The sequence below is a fragment of the Rhinatrema bivittatum genome, chromosome 12 (assembly GCF_901001135.1).
Source record: "Rhinatrema bivittatum chromosome 12, aRhiBiv1.1, whole genome shotgun sequence".
Classification (NCBI taxonomy): Eukaryota; Metazoa; Chordata; class Amphibia; order Gymnophiona; family Rhinatrematidae; genus Rhinatrema; species Rhinatrema bivittatum.
Window position 1 is genome coordinate 18,946,706 of NC_042626.1, and position 21,372 is coordinate 18,968,077.

At 45.2% G+C, this 21,372-nt stretch overlaps 1 protein-coding gene across 1 annotated transcript in view; it reads left to right on the forward strand.

Annotated features, from left to right (window-relative positions):
- The window catches only part of LEMD2 (LEM domain containing 2), a 45,392-nt gene that overhangs the window by 11,332 nt on the left and 12,688 nt on the right, over positions 1-21,372 (forward strand). The window contains exons 3-6 of the mRNA XM_029572816.1: positions 948-1,023; positions 1,281-1,357; positions 15,738-15,817; positions 19,773-19,918. Of these exons, the coding sequence (XP_029428676.1) occupies positions 948-1,023; positions 1,281-1,357; positions 15,738-15,817; positions 19,773-19,918 (379 nt within the window). The remainder of the gene's footprint in view (positions 1-947; positions 1,024-1,280; positions 1,358-15,737; positions 15,818-19,772; positions 19,919-21,372) is intronic.

Below are 21,372 nucleotides of genomic sequence, written 5' to 3' on the forward strand. Positions count from 1 at the left end.
GGGGTTTTTTTTTTTATCTTGAAAGAACTAAGGATTTTCGTTGATCGGAAAGATTTGTTCTCTTTGGTGCTCGAAAGGGAGAAGCTGCCAGGTGGATAAAGGACACTATTTCCTCAGCATATTTATTACAAAAAAACAAGCACCAGGAATCATTCAGGCCCATTCGATGAGGGGGTCAGTCGTCGTCCTGGGCTGAAAGAGGTACCGTGGACCTGGGTGAGATTTGCAAGGATGCCACCTGGGCACTTGAGGTCCATGTGTGCCACATTACAGGCTGGAGCTTCTCGCTAGACAGGATACCATGTTTGGTTCTTCGGCCTTAAAAGCGGGATTGTCCTCCACCCACCTTCCACAGGATGGGCTTTGGTACTTCCCATAGGCTTGGGTTTGGTGAGGAAGAGGAAGGAGAAATTGTCTTACCTGTTAATTTCCTTTCCTTTCCTTCTGCTACACCAGCCAAGAACCCCACCCTTCATAATAAAACCAGAAATTGGAAAATAAGTAGGAAGATGAGCTGCCTGAGTTAAGACTTGGCCCACTCTGTAACAGAGAGCGCATTGCTTTGAAGTAAGTGTGTGCTCAAGTTTGCCTCCCAGGCCCATGGGTATTGTTTTCTATAGGCAGTCAAGTTCCATGTACGATTGTTTGGGGCTGTTCTTGTTTGCTTTGACAGTATCCTGGCTGTGGATGTTCTGTTCATGACATACATACAAGGGGTATCATTAAAAACTGAAAAGACCTCTGCCTCCAGCTCCTGGGTGAGGGGACGTAACCTGCAGGCTCTTGACTGGTGGAGCAGAAGTAAAGGAAAGGAAACTAATAAGTAAGACGGTTTCTCCATGGCTGTGGTTCTGTCTAGCGTCAATGAACACGCAATTCTGTAACCAATCAGGTGAATGGATTTTAAAACAATTTCTTTCTTCCTTGTGTGTGACTTTTTATTTCAGTTCTGTCAAGTGGAACAGAAGAAAGTTGTAATGCAAATGTTGTCTGAATTGTATAACTTCCTGGCAGAGCAGGCAGGTGAGTTCCTTTCTGCACCAGAAGAGTGATCTTTACTTGCATTGGGAGGGAAGCTAGAAGGGGGACAGTGAGAGAGCTGGAACGGTGGGAGGGGGCTAGTGGAAGGGAAGAGGAGAGAGTGGGGAGCGGATGGGATGGGGGAAGTAGTGGGAGGGGAAGTGGCGTGAGGCTGGGAAGGAGATGGCGAGGAAGAGAACAGCAAGCATTGCTCACTGCTGCCTGTTAAGAAGATTTCTTGTAATTCTCTCCTTTTGTAGGTAGATTTGAGTGTGGAAATCACTTGCAGCTGAAGAGTAAATGTATTTCTGTGGCAGAAGCCAAGCAGCACGTAGTGGTAAGTTATAGCTGTCCTGTCCCCTCCACATCTGATGTGCATTGAAGGGAGAGATTGAGTCCATAACACCTGTCTTCAGTTTGGTCTTCCAAGTTCAGATCCTCTTCTAGGCAAAACTGGTTCATAATCCTTTCAGGTGCATAAAATGACCACAAGTGCAACTAGATACTTATTATTTTGTAGTACTGCGGATAAACATGTAAATATGATGTTACTAGGGTCCTCGCTCCCAACCCTGCCAGCGGGGGAGGGTACAAGAGTGGGGGGTGTGTAAGGTGAGGGGAGATGTGCAGATGTATGGCTGCCAGCACTTTTCCCCTATCTCCTCGCCCCGGGTGGTAGCAGTGTGTGTGAGATGTGTGTGTGTGTGAGTATTTGGAGGGGGTGGGGGTTTGGTGATAGTCATTTTGGGGGGGGGGGGGAGAAAGTTTGGCGGCATTGTTGGGGTGTGTGTGAGGGGCGGTTTGGTGGTGGTGCGGTGTGTGTGTGAGGGGTTTGGCAGTGATAATGCAGTACGCGTGGGGGGGAGTTGGCGGTGGTTTGTGTGGAAGGGTTTGGCAGTTGGAGGTGGTGGTGTGCGTAAGGAGGGGATTGGCAGCAGTGGTGGTGTGTGTGAGGGGGTTTGACGGTGATAGTAATGCAGTGTGAGTGTGGGGAGGTTGGCAGTGGTTGTGCATGGGGGGGAGTTGGTGGTTTGTGTGGGAGGGTTTGGCAGTTGGAGGTGGTGGTGTGCGTAAGGAGGGGATTGGCAGCAGTGGTGGTGTGTGTGAGGGGGTTTGACGGTGATAGTAATGCAGTGTGAGTGTGGGGAGGTTGGCAGTGGTTGTGCATGGGGGGGAGTTGGTGGTTTGTGTGGGAGGGTTTGGCAGTTGGAGGTGGTGGTGTGTAAGGAGGGGGATTGGCAGCAGTGGTGGTGTGTGTGAGGGGGATTGACGGTGATAGTAATGCAGTGTGAGTGTGGGGAGGTTGGCAGTGGTTGTGCATGGGGGGGAGTTGGTGGTTTGTGTGGGAGGGTTTGGCAGTTGGAGGTGGTGGTGTGCGTAAGGAGGGGATTGGCAGCAGTGGTGGTGTGTGTGAGGGGGTTTGACGGTGATAGTAATGCAGTGTGAGTGTGGGGAGGTTGGCAGTGGTTGTGCATGGGGGGGAGTTGGTGGTTTGTGTGGGAGGGTTTGGCAGTTGGAGGTGGTGGTGTGTAAGGAGGGGATTGGCAGCAGTGGTGGTGTGTGTGAGGGGGTTTGACGGTGATAGTAATGCAGTGTGAGTGTGGGGAGGTTGGCAGTGGTTGTGCATGGGGGGGAGTTGGTGGTTTGTGTGGGAGGGTTTGGCAGTTGGAGGTGGTGGTGTGTAAGGAGGGGATTGGCAGCAGTGGTGGTGTGTGTGAGGGGGTTTGACGGTGATAGTAATGCAGTGTGAGTGTGGGGAGGTTGGCAGTGGTTGTGCATGGGGGGGGGTTGGTGGTTTGTGTGGGAGGGTTTGGCAGTTGGAGGTGGTGGTGTGTAAGGAGGGGATTGGCAGCAGTGGTGGTGTGTGTGAGGGGGTTTGACGGTGATAGTAATGCAGTGTGAGTGTGGGGAGGTTGGCAGTGGTTGTGCATGGGGGGGAGTTGGTGGTTTGTGTGGGAGGGTTTGGCAGTTGGAGGAGGTGGGGTGTGTAAGGAGGGGGATTGGCAGCAGTGGTGGTGTGTGATGAGGGAGCTTGGTGGCAGTGTTGGGGTGGTGTCTCTGGGGTGTGGGGAAGGATTGATGATATGTGGGGTGTGTGTGTATGCGAGGGGAATGCAGAAGGTAGTGGTATGTGTGTGAAGGGGTGGTAGGGGGCAGGGGGTGGTGGGGTTTGCGTGTAAGGAAAGGGGATGGGGTGATAGGGTGGGAGGTTGGTAATCTGGAGGGTTGGTTTGTGTCTGCACTCCCTCAGTATTCCTATTTCTTCATCCCTTTCCAATCCAGTACTCCTTACTGACCTTCCACCCTCCGAATCCAGCTGCTCTCCACTTCTTTCTCCTCCCTCCCACCCCGGACTGCTTCCTTCTAGTCCCTCCGAGGCCAGTCCGGCAGCCAGTCGCGCTCCGCTCCCCCCTTCCCTCACGCCTTGGCTGCTTTCTGCCGCTCGTGCGGACAGAGAAATCCCCCAGCCCTGCTGCTCGGTTTACCTCTTCTGTTGCTACCGGTCATTTTCTCTCTCCTGCTGGTGGGACCCAGGGACAGAGAAACCCCACTTATTTTTTTTTCTTTTCCCTCTCTGGCCCTGCCTCTCTGTCTACAGTGGCAGCCCTGCCCCAGCAGCTGCGGGCAAAGGTCGCTGCACACACAAGCGCCGACTCGCTGTGGTGGTCACCCGGAGCCCCTCATATTCTAACAGAGAGAAATATGTTCAAACTTGATTCAGATCCGAATGATTCATATAGGACGGAGGGATCAGTAAGTTGTTTGCACTATGAAATTTTCCTCACACTGGTGATTTTTATGTCTAAAAGGGGTAAGGGTCTGGATCTTTGTGTGGGACAATTCCAGTAAAATCTAAATAGGGAAGATCAAAAAATCTAATGGAGTCCATGTTAAAAGCTTTTGCAAGCTTCACCTGCCTGCTTTATCTAGATAAGAACATAAGAATATGCCATACTGGGTCAGACCAAGGGTCCATCAAGCCCAGCATCCTGTTACCAAGAATCTGGCAAGTACCCAAAACTAAGTCTATTCCATGTTACCATTGCTAATGGCAGTGGCTATTCTCTAAGTGAACTTAATAGCAGGTAATGGACTTCTCCTCCAAGAACTTATCCAATCCTTTTTTAAACACAGCTCTATTAACTGCACTAACCACATCCTCTGGCAACAAATTCCAGAGTTTAATTGTGCGTTGAGTAAAAAAAAAACTTTCTCCGATTAGTTTTAAATGTGCCACATGCTAACTTCATGGAGTGCCCCCTAGTCTTTCTACTATCCGAAAGAGTAAATAACCGATTCACATCTACCCGTTCTAGACCTCTCATGATTTTAAACACCTCTATCATATCCACCCTCAGCCGTCTCTTCTCCAAGCTGAAAAGTCCTAACCTCTTTAGTCTTTCCTCATAGGGAAGCTGTTCCATTCCCCTTATCATTTTGGTAGCCCTTCTCTGTACCTTCTCCATCGCAACTATATTTGTTTTGAGATGTGTGACCAGAATTGTACACAGTATTCAAGGTGCGGTCTCACCATGGAGCGATACAGAGGCATTATGACATTTTCCGTTTTATTCACCATTCCCTTTCTAATAATTCCCAACATTCTGTTTGCTTTTTTGACTGCTGCAGCACACTGTACCGATGATTTCAATGTGTTATCCACTATGACGCCTAGATCTCTTTCTTGGGTTGTAGCACCTAATATGGAACCCAACATTGTGTAATCACAGTGGTGGGAACAGATAATCTGTGAGTTACTCAGCTGATCCTTACCAGAAACATTGCAGACACCATGCCGATACTTGAAAGCTATTAAAATGGCATCAGCAAGTGCCTCCTAGTGAAGGAGACATAAAAATAGGGTTCTGCGGTGTAATTATGATTGTTGTTGCTATTGTTTAATTTCTGTAGTGCTTTTATCCAAAGAGCTATGTGGTGAAATTAACAAGGAGTACGTAAAACAGAAAACAGATTTTTTTTTCCTAAGCTCTAATTATGTTCTTTCTGAGGGTAATTTCAGCAGGTGTCAGCTGGTACAGCCTGCGCCAATACTGGGATTAACATCTCTGCCCCTGCAGACAGTGCTCTCGGATCTGTACGGAAGACTGAACCGCGGTGCTGCGAGCCGCATAAATCCTCCGGACACTGGGGGCACAGGGGCATTGATCCACTGCTGGTGCAGAGGCTTTGTTTAAAAAAAAAAAAAAAAAGCTGCTTGTATTTGACCTCAATAGAATACAAAATCTAGGGGAAGACAAGTTATTTAAAAAAAAAAAATGCCAATAAGAGTGGGGCATGTCGAGGGTGATATCCGATTGCCTCCTTTGCACTGTAGATGTGCATTTGCCAGAAAACCAAAATACTTGCTGGAATCTTCAAAAATCAACCTTGTTTCTTGCCTCTACTTCCTGTTTTACTTTTAATCTGAAATCTTTCCTGTTTTATCCTAATATTTGTTACAATAAGGTTAGAATTACACTGCTCTTGTCCTCTCCCGCCCAGCTTTCTCTTCTCCCCCAGTAAAAAGAATGCTGCTCGCCTCAGCCCCTCCTCCCACCGCTGCCTCAGGGCAAGCTTTTGGGGCAGGATTGATGCCGGGTCGCTCCAGCACGGTGCTGGCTCAGCCACTGCTCCCCCTATGCTCCCGTGCCAGTCCGCACATGTACTGGAGGGAAACGGCACCCGCTAAGTGGCTCCAGACTGGACAGTACACACAAACAGGTCTGGCAAAAACATTGCGCACCAAACTGCCTTTTATGTAGACAGAGGGATGTATCATTTCCTGTGGAATAAACAATGCACTTTTTATTATGGCCACACCTTCCAAGGCCCACTCTTCAGCTGTTTGCGCTGTATTCATGCTTTACATGCATCAGTTTGGCATCTACCTGGACTGTGATAAAGATCTGTGCTTCACTTGTCCATGCTGTTTTCACACGTTACATGTATCTCGTGTATAATGCTTGCATGGGGCTGTGATGGAGATTAGCATAGTGACATCCAATTTACTTATATTCATGATGGGAGGAACTCTAAGAAACCGTTCCTCAGGACTAAAATGAAAACTTTCTTTTCAGCAAGGAAGAAAAGAAAGCGAGGAACTGCAGCCTTAGGTCGCATTTATAACACGCGCTCCTGCAGTTACACTTGCATGTTACAAACTGCAGTGAGAGCAGCACACTTTCTAAAATACCAGGTTCTACACATGCACATTTTTTAAATACAGGGATGTGCACATCCTTAACTTCTGCTTCTGCTCAGAAACTGGTATTTTAAAAAGCACTTACTTCCAAGCACCAGTTTGCTCAGCCCTCTACCGCGTGTCCCAGAACCCCAGGGAAGAGAGAAGTCAGATTTTATTTCCAGGACCAGAATAGCAGGTGTAAAAAATCTCCAAGCATGTTTGAGGTTTGCATATATTCTACTTCTAAAATCTGTGAACGGGCGCCCACTTTCCAACCCCGCCCCGGAATGCCGCCCTCTGTGCAGACATTTCATAGAAACATGACAGCAGAAAAAGTCCATATGGCCCATCCGCCCAATTAATTTAGCATTATAATTCTCATCACTCCCTCAGAGATCCCCCTGTATTTATCCCATGCTTCCTTGAATTCAGAGACTGCTTTTGTTTTCACTGCTTCCACTGGGGGGCTGTTCCACGCATTCACCACCCTCTCTGTAAAGAAATATTTACTAAGATTACTCCTGAGTCTTCCCGCTTTCAACCTCATGTCCATGACCCCTCGTCCTAGAGCCTCCTTTCCATTGAAAGGGGCTCACCCCTTGTGCATAGAAACCTTTGAGATATTCGAATGTCTCTATCGTATCTCCCCTATCTCCCCTTTCCTCTACATGTTTAGATCTTTAAGTCTATCCCCATATGCTTTAGAACAAAGAGCACTGACCATTTTAGTAGCCACTCTGGACCGACTCCATCCTGTTTATATCCTTCTGAAGGTGAGGACTCCAGTATTCCATGTGAGGTCTCACAAGGGACCTACACAGGGGCAGTATTACCTCCCTTTTTCTGCTGACCACTACTCTCCCTATGCCAGTGATGGCGAACTCTATTCCTCGAGTGCCACGAACAGGCCAGGTTTTCCGGATATCCACAATGAATATGCATGTGATTGCATAAAATGGAAGCAGTGCATGCAAATATTTCTCATGCATATTCATTGTAGATATCCTGAAAATCTGGCCTGTTTGTGGTATTCAAGGACTGGAGTTTGCCATCATTATCCTATGCAGTCCAGCATCTTTCTGGCTTTTACCATCACTTTATCCACCTATTTGGCCACCTAAAGATCATCAGATACAATCATCCTTTGTGCTTAAAGAATTTCACCTCCAATACTGTACCTTTCCCTTAGGTTTTTACATCCTAAATGCATTACTTTGCATTTTTTAGCATTAAATCTTAGCTGCCAGACTTTGACCATCCCTCAAGCTTTGCTAGATCCCTCCTCAAGTTTTCAACTCCTTTCTGGCTGTCCACCCTGTTACAGATTTTGGTATCATCTGCAAAAAGACAAACCTTTCCCAACAACTCTCACAAACATGTTGAAAAGAACCGGTCCAAGGACTGATTCCTGAGGCAGGTCACTAGTAACTCCTCCTCCCCCTCCTCAGACAAAACCCCATTTACCACTACCCTTTGTCGCCTCCCACTCAGTCATTCTAGGATCCATACCAAGGGTGCACAATTTAGTTACAAGTCTTCTATGCAGAACCACGACAAAGGCCTTTCTGAAATCCAAGTGCACTACATCTAGTGCTGTCCCTCGATCCAACTCTCTGGTCACCCAATCAAAGAAATTGATCAGATTCGTTTGACAAGATTTCCCTCTGGTAAAAACCATGCTGCCTCGAATCCTGCAATCCATGGGATTCCAGAATGTGCACCAGAGGTCAGACTGACCGGCCTGCAGTTCCCAGCCTCCTCCTTACTTCCACTTTTATGAACAGGATCCACATCCTCCCTTTTCCAGTCCCCCAGAACTACTCCAGACTCTAAAGAAGTATTGAAAGGGTCAGCCAGCGGAGCTGCCAGGACATCCTTTACTACCCTCTGATGAATCCCATCCGGCCCCATCGCCTTATCTACTTTAAGTTTAGTTAACTCTTCACGATCACACTGTTCTGAAAATCATTGAGGTTTACCTCACTTCCAATCTTATTTGTGTTTATTTTATGTGGTCCTGCTCCAGGCCTTTCCACAGTGAACACCAAATGGAAATATTTGTTAATTAATTTTGCTTTTTCCTGATCAGCCTCTCTACATATTCCTCCTCTTCACCTTTGAGTCTGACAATCCTATTTTTGCACTTCCTTGTAACAACATATCTGGGGGAAAAAAAATACATTCTTGTCCCCCGTTTTACTAGATTTGCTCTTTTTTTTTTTTTTCCATTGCATTCCTGACTACTTTCCCAGCTTCTCTTATCTTTTCCTGTCGTCTTCTTTCTGCGCTTTTGTAGTTTATGAACACTAACCTTTTCTCCCTTACCTTTTCAGATACTTCTTTAGAAAACCATGGCGGCCTCTTTTTTCCTCTTCCCTTTATTTACATACCTAACAAAAAGATGAGTTGCCCTTATGGTATCTCTTTTTAGTTTTGTCCACTCCCCTTCTAGTTCCCCCTAGATTTTCCCATCCAGCTAACGACTCCTTGAGGTACGCCCCCATTTTGAGAGAGTTAGTTTTTCTAAAGTCTAGGACCTCACCTTTGAGTGAACCTTCATCTCTTGCGTCCTAGTATTGAACCACACCACATGGCCTCAGAAGTAAGTGCGTACTTGCTGCCTTTTGAAAGTTCTCTTGGTTCTCACAAAGGCTACTTAAATGCGTATCAAACAGTTTCCAACAAGAGCCCTGAACCTGGTGGTCGGTGAAACAGATAAGTATGGGAAAATAAGTGTGGGAGCTTGCTGGGCAGACTAGATGGGCCGTTTGGTCTTTTTCTGCTGTCATTTCTATGTTTCTATGTCAAGGAAGTGACTGGTGTGTGTGTGTGAGGAAAACAGTCTGGTCATGGGGTCTAATTGGTATGTGTGTGTGTGTGTGTGTGTGTGTGTGGGTGTGTGAGTGACTGGTTGTGGGCCCTAAGGATGAGGACTGCGAGGACAGAGCTTCAGCAGTCACTGCTGCTTCTGGTGAGTGCTATAGGCCTGCAAGGGAAAGGAGTAGGAGAGTTGCTGGAGAGGGTAAGTAAAGGTGGCTTTTTAAGTTTATTTTTCTTGATGACTGCCATTTTAATTATTGGATATTATGTGATGTCTGCTGTTTTGAAATATTTTATTGATATTTGGACAATTTTTAATAATTTTTATGAGTTTTTAATTGTTGGATGTTATTCTGTTTATCAGCTGTTTTGTAACATTTATTAATTTAGCTTTACAATTATTTCTGTGTGGGGCTCTATAGCAGCTTGGCTTGTTCTGTTTTCCTAATAGGAAGTGTATTAGAGTTTAGGGCCTGGTTTAATATTTGTAGTGTTGCCTTTTCATAGATAGGGTTGTTACTGTTTGAGTGTGCGCCATAATGCAGGTGTAACTTTGTACGGATTAGTTTGTGTGCATTATTGCAGATCCTGGGACTGTGTTAGGTGCTATATTTCTCTTGCCATTTCTCCAGGTTTGCCCTGCATGCACATTGGCATTTTTTGTTTTCCATTCCAGTTTCTGTCTCCATATTTATAACTTGTGGTCTTTCTGTACTTGGTGAAGGTCAGCTTTGTTTGTTTGTCTGTCCGAGGTGAGGTATTTTACTAGCATGTAGGCATTTGTATCAATCTTATTTGTTGTATTTTCTCAATAGGACATGCATTAGTGGTAAATTACTGTCTTTTCATAAGGAAGTCTATTGTGCTTGCCAGTAGAGGGAGTTTGTTTTGCTTTTACTGAGATGTCGTCAGACCCAGAATATCTTTTTTTGTATAGTGAGTTGTATGGGTAATGCCCTAGTTCTGCTCTGCACCCATTGTTGGAGATTGAGGAGGTTCCTGAGGATGCAGAATGTATGTTTACATTTTGTCCCGTGACAGTCACATGTTCAGTGTGTCACGCATGAAGAACCATCTTTCAGGTGTGTCCCAGCCGAAAAAAGGTTGAGAACCACTGCTCCAGACTAAGAACATAAGAAATTGCCATGCTGTGTCAGACCAAGGGTCCATCAAGCCCAGCATCCTGTTTCCAACAGAGGCCGAATCTGGCAAGTACCTAAAACACTAAGAAGATCCCATGCTTCTGATGCAATTAATAGCAGTGACTATTACCTAAGTAAACTTGATTAATAGCAGTTAATGGACTTCTCCTCCAAGAACTTATCCAAACCTTTTTTGAACCCAGCTACACTAACTGCACTAACCACATCCTCTGGCAACAAATTCCAGAGCTTTATTGTGCGTTGAGTGAAAAAGAATTTTCTCCGATTAGTCTTAAATGTGTTACTTGCTAACTTCATGGAATGCCCCCTAGTCCTCCTATTATTCGAAAGTGTAAATAACCGAGTCACATCTACTCGTTCAAGACCTCTCATGATCTTAAAGACCTCTATCATATCCCCCCCTCAGCCGTCTCTTCTCCAAGCTGAACAGCCCTAACCTCTTCAGCCTTTCCTCATAGGGGAGCTGTTCCATCCCCTTTATCATTTTGGTCGCCCTTCTCTGTACTTTCTCCATCGCAATTATATCTTTTTTTGAGATGCGGCGACCAGAATTGTACACAGTATTCAAGGTGCGGTCTCACCACAGAGCGAGTCAGAGGTATTATGACATTTTCCGTTCTATTAACCAGTCCCTTCCTAATAATTTTTTTTTTTTTTTTTTTTTTTAAATGCATGGAAACCTGGAAATCTAATTTAAAAAAAAATGCAGAGGCCAACACTCTCCTTGGCAAAACGCCAAGATCATTCCTCGTACCTCACGGCTTCCTTCCTCCAGCCCAGGCTTCTGATGTGTGGCAGTGGCTGGCTCCCCCTTCTCTTGCTGCATGGCAGCTGCCTTTTCTGCCTCCCGGGTTCTCATCCAGTGACGGACTCTTTATTTCCATCTGCGGTAGCTGCCTCCCACCTCCTGTCTCGCAGAGAGAACAGGGAAAGAAGGATGCTGTAGCTCTACAGTTGTCTCGGTTTTTGTCATTTTCATGCTCTCGTAAGAGCTGTCCTCCAAATACAGTGGCTTGCAACGGTATTCGAGCCGCTAAAAAGTCATCAGATTTGTATGGATTACAAATGACACTTTGCATAGATTGTTCTAGACAGCATGTTTATTACAAACCAGTATGAATTTAAAGTAAATTTTCCAAGTCACAATTCATTATTTCTCTGCATTTTTTGTAAAATTAAATTCAAAACTGAAAAATGCTGCTTGCATAAGTATTCAACCCCTCCAGACTAGTACTTGGTAAATCCAAGGTTTGCTGCAATAAAAGCTTTGCCTGTTGGGGTACATTTCTACCAGCTTTGCACGGTGCTTGGGAGTGACTTTTGCCCATTCTTCCTGGCAGATTTGCTCCAGGTTGTTCAGATTGGTTGGATGATGCTTATGAAGTACAATTTTCAAATAGTGCCACAGGTCTCGGTTGGATTGAGCTCTGGACTTTGATTTGGCCATTGCAGAACAGTCACCTTTTTGTTGTTTAACCACGCCTGTGTTGCTTTGGCCTTGTGCTTGGGATCATTGTCCTGCTGAAAGGTGAACTTTCTCCTAAGTTTTATTTTTTTAGCAAACTGAAGTAGGTTGTCTTGCAGGACCTCCCTGTATGTTGCACCATCCATCTGCCCTTTAGTTTTAATAAGATGCCCGGGCTCCTCTGAGGAAAAACATCCCACATAATGCTGCCACCCCATACTTTACTATTGGGATTGTGTTTGCTGAGAAAGGGTGTGTTAGATTTGCACCACACATGTTTTGAATCTTAGCCAAAAATCTACATTTTTGTCTCATTGACCACAAAACATTATCCCACATTTTAGCTGGGTCACTCTGATACTTTCTGGCAAACACCAGACATGCTTTGATGTGGTTTGTCTTCAGTAATGTCTCCTTTCTAACCTCCCTCCCATGCAGGCCATGAGTGACTGGTGCACCTCCACTCCAGTCTCAGCCACTGAGCTCTGTAGCTCCTTCAAAGTGATTGTTGACCTCTCTGGCTTCCCTCACAGGTCTCCTCCTTGTTCTGATGCAGAGTTTTGAGGGACTGCCTTGTCTAGGCAGTGACCGGATTGTATGGTGCAGCTTCCATTTCCTCACAGTTGATCCAGCAGCGCTCACTGGGATATCCAAGCACTTGGATATTATTTTATAGCCTTTTCCTCTCTTGTGCATGTCGATAACTTTAATTTCCTTAGAATGCTCTTTGGTCTTCATTTTCACAGCTTTCCTTCAGATTCACAGTCTGACCAATAGTACTGGAATTAGGGGCTATTTTATTCAGAAAAGCTGTCCTTTTTTAATGATTCACAGGTAGATGCTAATTGTAAGCCAATAGTTATCTTCCGTCTGTGTGAACTTGGAGCTTCCACAGCACAGCACAATATCTTCCATCTGTGTGAACTTGGAGCTTCCACAGCACAGGGACTGAATACTTATGCAAGCAGCATTTTTCACTTTTGAAATTTATTCTACAAAAATTGCAGAGAAATAATGAATTGTGACTTTGAAAATGTACTTTAAGAGCATACTGGTTTGCAATAAACATGCTGTCTGGAGCAATCTGTGTAAGTGTCATTTGTAAGCCACACAAATCTGCTGACTTTTTAGGAGGTTGAATACTTTTGCAAGGCACTATATTTAATAGATTTGTTGGTGCTGTACAACCCATCTTGTATTTTATGTTCTCAACATGAGCTTTTGGTTCTCCCCTCACCAACTCAAAAACAGATAGGAGGCTACGCGGCAATCTGTTTTTAGCTCTTCCCCCCCCCCCCCCCCCCCCCCCGCAGATAAGCAGGCTGAATTAGCCATGCTGTGTGGGAGCGCCCCCTGGCGGCTCGAGGCGGGAAGCTCTCCAAGTGTGTATAGAGTTTTGCTCCTGCGCGGTGCCCCAGTGCAACTGCCTTCCCTGCTTCAGTTTTTGCCTTTCCCGTGCAGAAACAGGCACGGGATCTTCTCTTCTCATCTTTTTTTCCTTTTTTGTCCTCTTTTCACTTCGGTGATCCCCAAAATAGCACTTTTCAGTGCTGTTATGGGCCCCAGAACCCCGGGATTCAAATTTTGCCAATGTGGCAAGATGATGTCCATCACTGACGGACATAATTGCTGCAACTTGTGCCTGGGGCCAGAGCACGACCAGGCGTCCTGCGCAGGTTGCGGTCAGATGTCTCCTCGGGCCCAGCAGCAGAGGGCCATGAAAATAGCCCGACTTTGGGAGCAGGAACAGATGGGCTTCTATGCCCCTTCCCAGCAGTCCACCCAGTTCTGTCCAGCACGAGGGCCCAAACACTACGAAGAGAGAAAACGTTGGCAAAAAGGTGTTCCAAGGGTCCATGCTGACAGCCAGGATTCAACAACACAAATCCTACATAACTCAATATCTCTAGCAATGCCTTCAGGCACTTAAGGGCAGTGAGGAGCAAACTTCCGGGGATAACCAGCAAAGACAGACTATGACCAACCTTGAGGAGGGATTGAGGCCAGAGTCGTACACAGCACTCAAGGTGCGGTCTCACCATGGAGTGATCCCGAGGCATTATGACATTTTCCGTTTTATTCACCTAATAATTCCCAACATTCTGTTTGCTTTTTTGACAGCTGCAGCACACTGAGCTGAAGATTTCAATGTGTTATCCACTATGACTCCTAGATCTTTTTCCTGGGTGGTAGCTCCTAATATGGAACCTAACATCGTGTAACTACAGCAAGGGTTATTTTTCCCTATGTGCATCACCTTGCACTTGTCCACATTAAATTTCATCTGCCATTTGGATGCCCAATCTTCCAGTCTTGCAAGGTCCTCCTGCAAGACTGGAAGATTGCAGTCTGCTTGTGATTTAACCACTCTGAATAATTTTGTATCACTTGCAGATTTGATCAACTCACTCGTCTTATTCCTTTCCAGATCATTTATAAATATATTGAAAAGCACCGGTCCAGATCCCTGAGGCACTCCACTGTATGCCCTTTTCCACTGAGAAAATTGGCCATTTAATCCTACTCTCTGTTTCCTGTCTTACTGTTTACTTGTTTTAATTCATGGGGCTTTTTTGCTTTTTGTGTTTCCATGCCTGTTTGATAATTATATTGTATTTATAGAATTGGATTGTGTTAAATTTGGTTAATTATTTTATGCTGTTTGATTCGTACACCATTTTGATGTTCATATTCGATTAGTGGCATATTAAATAATACTTTATGCCATCAAAGTCCTACAGTGCCAGGCCTTTGATCATGATGTGAGCAGGGACAGCAGGTCAGTCAGTCTGTTTATTCAATTAAATAATTCAAGTGAAAGCAGGTAAAGCTTGTTTGTCAGTAGAGTTAGAGACCAGGCTCTAGATTAGAAGTTCGAATAGCAAAGCTGAACAGTGTCAAGTCTCTAAAATTTTTAAATCAGCAATGACAAATAGGCCTAAATGATGTCTAGAGGTTGAAATATCTGGGGGGGAAAGGGGGGGGGGGAAGAGAATGTTATGCAGTGCTTTCCGGTTCCCGTTCAACAAAGCAAATGCTTGGCTCCAGAAGACGAGATTGCTGAAGAAATTGCAAGAGTAAAGGAATGTACCTGTGTACATTTTGGGAACTGCCCAAAACCCAGAAATTTCTGGAGCCGGTCTATTTTATGCAGACCACTAGCCTTAGACCTCCGGGGTACACGTCTTTGACATCCTGCAGCTAACACTTTTTTACCAGGAAAGTACTGTCCTTAAGCCCCATGACTGTGGTTGCAAAAAAGTGCATCCCAGCTAAATGGCTTCACCAGGACGTACCTCAGTGGCAGTGCGGAGTGAGAAATCAGAGGAGGAGAATTTCATGGAGAAAAGTACTTTTCTTAGATAGCAAATATTTCCTGACGATAACAAGCATAAGTGTATAATCAATACAGAGATAGGAGTAATACAAGTCTGGCGTTGGCATGAGTCTTGTTAAATTTAAGTCATTCTGTTCCAAAGAGTTGAAATTTAAATTGAAAATGTATTGATTAGCTTTGCAATGGAGTAGAATATTAATGCATTGTTTGGGAAATGTCCATTTAGTACAGGAATTTGGTGCTTGTCTCTCTGAGAAGCAGAACTAAACCCATGCGGAGACCCTGACTTGGTGTCCCACGAACACCATGCTGGGACATTGGGTCCATACTGGCTCGGAGGGATGATCCACCAGCATAAAATTCCTGTAGCACTCAGTGTATTTTGGAGGTGTCTTATCCAAGTGCTAAGCAAGCCAACCCGCCTTCGCTTCTGAAATTCTTGGCATCAGAACTTAGCTAGTTTTACCATAAGATACACACCTAATTAAAAACAATGTGCAAAACAAATCTTAAAATATCTGAGAGTAAAGAAAAGGCCTAGAAATAGGACCATGGCAAGGGGGTAACTGGTAAATGCCCCATCCGTCATGCTTGTTTTCCTCTTGGAATAGTTTTGTGTGAAATGAATTGATGCGAATTGCAAAAGAAGCCTTAGAAAATAGTGCAGGAGGTTGATTGAAGAATGTGGACTGACATCCTGTCACACACAGACCCACAGCTGATATTCTCGTGCCTTCTCCCCCATAGAATGTCACTGGGCACCCGCCAGAGAAGTTCCAGGCAGCCCTGCAGTGGATAATTAGCAGTGACAAGGACCTGGGGATCTGGTGAGTGCTTGTTGACAGGGAGCTATGCAAATGCGGCTTTTACTGATTCTCTGCAATTTGCCATCAACTGCTGAGAGCTGCAGTTTGAACTTTTGTAAATATTGGTGTTCTGATGTTGGCAGACAGTGTAAAGCAGCAGGGGGTACAGGGTTGCTGGTTAGAATATTTAGCTGAGAAAGCTAGCTAGCAACTGCAAATGTGTGGTAATAAGATTTTGTGGCAGGATTTCTGTACTGCTGTGGGTGCAGCTCAACCAAAAAGGTGTGCTATCCTGGGAAAGTGGAATATGAAAACGCTAGGACATCTGCCTGCCAAGGAAGAGGTGAGAGCGGTATTCTTCCATGTCCTTGTGCTTAAGTAGGGATGGCAACTAAACTGATTCAAATGAAATTCTGAGGCAAGAAGGATAGAATGGTACAAAAATGTAAGGCTCCTGGAGTCATCCGGAGGAACGGTTCCTGACACGACAATGCTGGCAGTTCAGAGATGCAACGTGCCAAATATATAGCCACCAGGAACACTGTTTTCGGGGTTAATAAATGCAAAGAAAGACTGTGCAGTGGCCAAAAGGAGGGCCCTGCCAAACACCCCAGTACTAGATTAAGATTTCATAAGGGAAACGGCCACCGAAGGAGTGGACAGAGGTGATTCACCCCTTATACTGCGCGTACTGAAGTTTTATGGAAGGCAATACAGGCACAAAAACGGGCGCAAGATGGTGCCATTGCGGCCTACCAGGCAATGTGCTGACCAAGCCTAAAGCAGGGCCTAGCCCATCATGAGGGGGGGGGGAGCACTCAACCTGCTCGGAAGCCCACTTCCCCTTACCCCAATGGGATCGGGAGCGATGTCGGTACGGCATGCCGAGCAATGAGACTGGAGGAAGTCTTATTGAAACCCCTCCAACCTCTCTGAATCAGGAGGAAATCCTCTTCTTCTTTTTTTTTCTTACTGGGGTTCAGTGCTTACCGGCTGAGCACAGAGACAGCTGCTTCAGCAGCAAAATCCACACTGGGAACTGACTACCGGACCAAGGCATACCCTCTGAGGGATCTCTGAAATCACCTCAGGAATTCTCAATTGGGAGAGGGACCTTTAGGTATCACAGCAGGAGAGCGGGGCTCAATCTTTTCTCCAATTTAAAAGTAGAGTTTCTTCTTCCAAAAGGTACAGCGATCCCCATAGGGAAAGCATGTCTGCATCTGCTGGAGACGGAGAAATACTGGGTGTTGTCAGTGCAGGGAGTGTATCTAGGGTAACGTCAGCTTTGAAACCTGATTCCGTCTCCTTCTGTTGGCAGGGGAGCATAAACCCATTGGTCCTGAGTCCATCTGGCTAGGAAATGGCCTCTTTCCTCAAAGTGATTGCCATTTGCCAGCACTCTCTGCTCTCTCAACCGATTTCCCATCCATTTCACCTTCTTGGTGACTACCCCCCCAGGTTGCTCAGTTTACTTATGAGTCTCCTGTGCTGGACAGTCTCACAAATGTTGCTGAAATCCTGGTATAGGATATTCAGTGCATGCCCCTAACCTAATTATCTAGCTACCCTTTCTAAGAATTTGATCACATTTTATTTGACATAATGTTCTCCTACAGGGGTGGGCAAATTTCGGTCCTCAATGCATTGAAGACATTAGGGGTATCCTGAAAACTTGATTGGTTGGTGGCCTTTAATAACTATGAATGTCTGTTTAATATATAATCAGTGATGGGGTTTTTTTTTTTATTATTATTACCAATATCATGAAGCTAGAAAGCTATGTCAGCACCTGCTTTGGGGGGAAGGGTGGGGGGATAAGCAATTTGAGTCTCCTGCCAGTTGATACTACTTTTACTACTACCATTTTTGGTCATTTCTATAGCACTAGCAGATGTATGCAGCACTGCACTGAACCACAGATAACTTAGACACAACAATAGAAGGCTTAGGTTAAAATCCAGAAGGACATAAATGGGGTGGGCTATTGGGTAGACTTGAGGAATGCTGCAAGGGATAAGGCCTATGTCTTCTAAATGATCTGTAAATTAGAAAAGCAGGAAATGGGATTGAAGGGTGGAACCCAGAGACAAATGTGCTCTTGGAAGCAAGTTTTTAATTACTATGCAAATGAAATACTCCTTTCTACACCAAGCCATTACATAACATAACTAAGAGGCCAGTAGTAATCCGGCTTTCTCTGGTTTAGCTCCCAAATGTTGGAATTGGCTTCCAAAAGGCGTGCCTCAGAATATCTGTGTTTTTGGTTTTTTTTTGCAAGCCTGTAAAGACAAGAACAGAAACAGAGAATATGAGGGCAGATAAAGACCGTACAGCCCATCCAGTCTATCTGTCCACATCTCATTCAGCCTGCAAGAATTTTGTTTGCAGTTGCTGAATTGTTCTTTATATTTGTGGACATTGTTTGTTTTTGTTTTTTTAATCTTATCTGAGAGATTAAATTATTATTTTGGGGTTGGTTTGACTTCTCCTTAGGTGTCCATTAATTAGGAGAAGCAAAGTTTATTCTGGTTTCTTTGTTTTTATTAAATTTTGATTTATTATGATTTTATGGGTTTTTTGGGGTTTTTTTATTCTTATTTGCAATTATAAATGGTTGATTTGCTAGGCTCTACCTCACGTTGGGGCTTTAGTGTGATAAGTATGAGTAAAAATATCCACAAATAACTAAATCCAGCTTGCAAGGGGCAAATTGGAGAAGAAAAGCAATTTAAAGAGGTAACTCCTAGCTTGGATCCATACTGAATAACTAGGCCAGCAGAAAGGCCTTGAAACTTACTAGTAAGATGACTTTTACTGAACTACCCAGCTGGCAGATCTGCTCCCTGATTGGAGGTTGCCTTTGGCCCTGCTTCTGTCTTGCAAATGGTATAGGGGTGGAAGGATTAAAGTTTGTCTTAAGTCCCTCCAGCTTCTGCAGAGAGTCGTCATCCCGTGTGCTTTGTGCACTGAAACCTGGCATCCTGCCTTTCCCCTGGCATTCAAGTTCTGACAGGGTAAACACTCAGCAGGATCTCGCTCTGGCTTGCCTAAGCTTTTCTCCTGCACCTGGGCTATTTATTTCTAGCTGCTATAGTCTGGAGCCTTCCCTGCAGGGGGGCTGATCTGGGTACCAGTGGCTGTTTCTCTTTCTCCGCCCTCCCGTTCCATAAACAGAGGACAGCAGGGAAGGGGCAGTGTCCTCCAGCAAAGCCTAATGCTTCCTAACTTAGGAGCCTTTTCAGAAAAAACAACAGTGAAAGGAAATTCTTGGAGCCGGTGAGGTTTTCAGTGGCATCGTTTTGCTCCCTATGATTAAGTCTTTGTGGTCACTTTTTTCAGACTGTTAAAATACATTGCATGTAATTCTGGTTCCTTATCTGCCGACTTGGAAAGGTAAAAACGGAGATTTTACTCTGGCTTTGAAAAGCCAGCCCCTTTCATGCCCCTAGTTTTCAAGGTGCCTTCCCCACTGACTCTTTGCTTTCTCACCAGGCAGCCTCCTATGTTCTGCTATGTGCTCAGACCATCTTGGGATCATTCACTATTTATACTAGATACTGTTCCTTTTTACATAGTTATTGCACAGAGGGTGTGGAAGTTCCCAGTGCTTTGTGAGCTGATGTGGCCTGTCCCTGTTCACTGATGCCACCTGTCTGGTAGTGTCCATTCAGGAAAGGCAGTACTGAGCTGTCTATACTATTGTCACTGTACAAAACTGGTGTCTAATTAAAAAAAAAAAAAAGCCTGTAGCTGATCCCCTGAGTAGAAATCTCTAGGAAGTCTTACAGCAGCTTCATATCAGCACTCCCTCCTCCTAAGGGGGAAAGTAGTACAGACAAAGCCACGCTTGTTCCTCTAAAGTAGCGGCCAGGAGGGCTTGATTTCTGCCTGCTTTTTTTTATTGTGCGTGATTTCAGGCCCCTTTGTACGGGGGATCCGTTTTCATACTGTCACCCTGTTTCTCTGTTTTCAGGCTGAGAGCCGAGGACTCTCAGGAGCCCATCGCAGCTGTGGAGCAGGTGACGTGTCTGGAGTCCTCCCGCCCGCGCATGTGGTTAAGCTGTCGGCTGAGACGAGCCTTCATCACTGCTGTTACCAGCTTATTCACCACCTTTTTGGGTCCGTTTTCTGGCACTCATTGTAACCATAAGAACAGCAGATGAGATCTCTTGTTCCACCTTCTTCCTCCTAACCCCCGAAATATTTATCAAAGGAACCTTGTGAAGTCCACCCTATTGCAGGCGCACATTACAGAAACATTTGGCCTTTATGTTGAGGCCCTGCCATCTCATGCCAACCTCACGGACTAAGCTTCTCTTGGAATAACACTTAAAAGTGCCATAATATCTACATTTCTTGAAATAATGGGCTTCATTCTGCTCTGTTTTAGAGACCTCAGCATGTCTTCCTAATGAGATATTACCTTAGCTCGAAAAAGAACAGGCCTTGGTTGATTTTAGTGCAAAATATGAAAGCAATAGAAAATTATTGTACGCAATAAAGAAACTGATTGTTTTACTCATGCAATTTACAAACTCCTTACAGCATGCAGTACTGCCATGCCCTCCTCAGGGGCTCGTAGTAATACCCAAATTGAGATCACCCGCTGGGTCACCAGGCTGGCCCAACCCTGGCACCTTTAGGATACAGCTGAGGCCAGAGTTAGACGGGCGTATGTTGCTCGAGGTCCGAAAGCTTCCCCCACCCTTTGCATTACTGGGAAGGAAGCTTATGAGGACTGGAGCCAATTGTGTCTTGAGTCGCTCATGTTCTGCCCATAACTAATGCCAGGAAAGGTGACTGGAGGGATGCAACAAATGAAATAAAAGTATATATGGTTGTATGTTATATAACGCAGGTAATCTGTTCTTAGATTTTGTTTTATTATGAATGTGACTGCATGCAGCTTAGTTAGAGCTTCTGCCTCAAGCTGTAAAGAGAGGAATATAACTTTAGCCCTTCCTTACTTCTCATGGTATCTGGAATAGTTCATCTTAACACCAAGAGGTCAATATTCAAAGCCATTTATCCAGATAACTCACAAGTTAATCCATCGACATGGCAAGCCTTCAATTGCTTATCTTAATAAAAGTTAGCCGGATAAGATTTAACCAAGTGAGAAAAGGGCATTTTGGGGGTGTCCAGTTATCCAGCTAACTCCAGTATCTAACTTTAGTCTTAAATGGCCGTATTCAAAAGGTTAAGGCCTGTTAAGTGGCACCGCAGTACTGTGTGGGGAAAAGAAATGCCTCGCAGGCTAGCAGTCCGAATGCCAGGCTCCCCTCCCCAAATCTCTCTGAAAGATTAAATTAAAGACTGAAGTGGTCCGGAGCTGGTCTGCCCTCTTCGTGCTTCCCTCCTACCGCACTCTTCTGATACCTTTAACTTGCAGTTCTCCAGCCCGGGCACGTTATGCTTTACTAGGGGAGTATTAGGGTTGTGGGGGGGGGGGGGGGGTATTTTATCATTAAAGATGTGGAGCAGGGGTGCAGGCAGGCCAGTGCCAGACCAATTATTTATTTATTTAATCCCTTTGAAAAGGGGTTTGGGTGGATGGGGGTTGCATGGCTTGG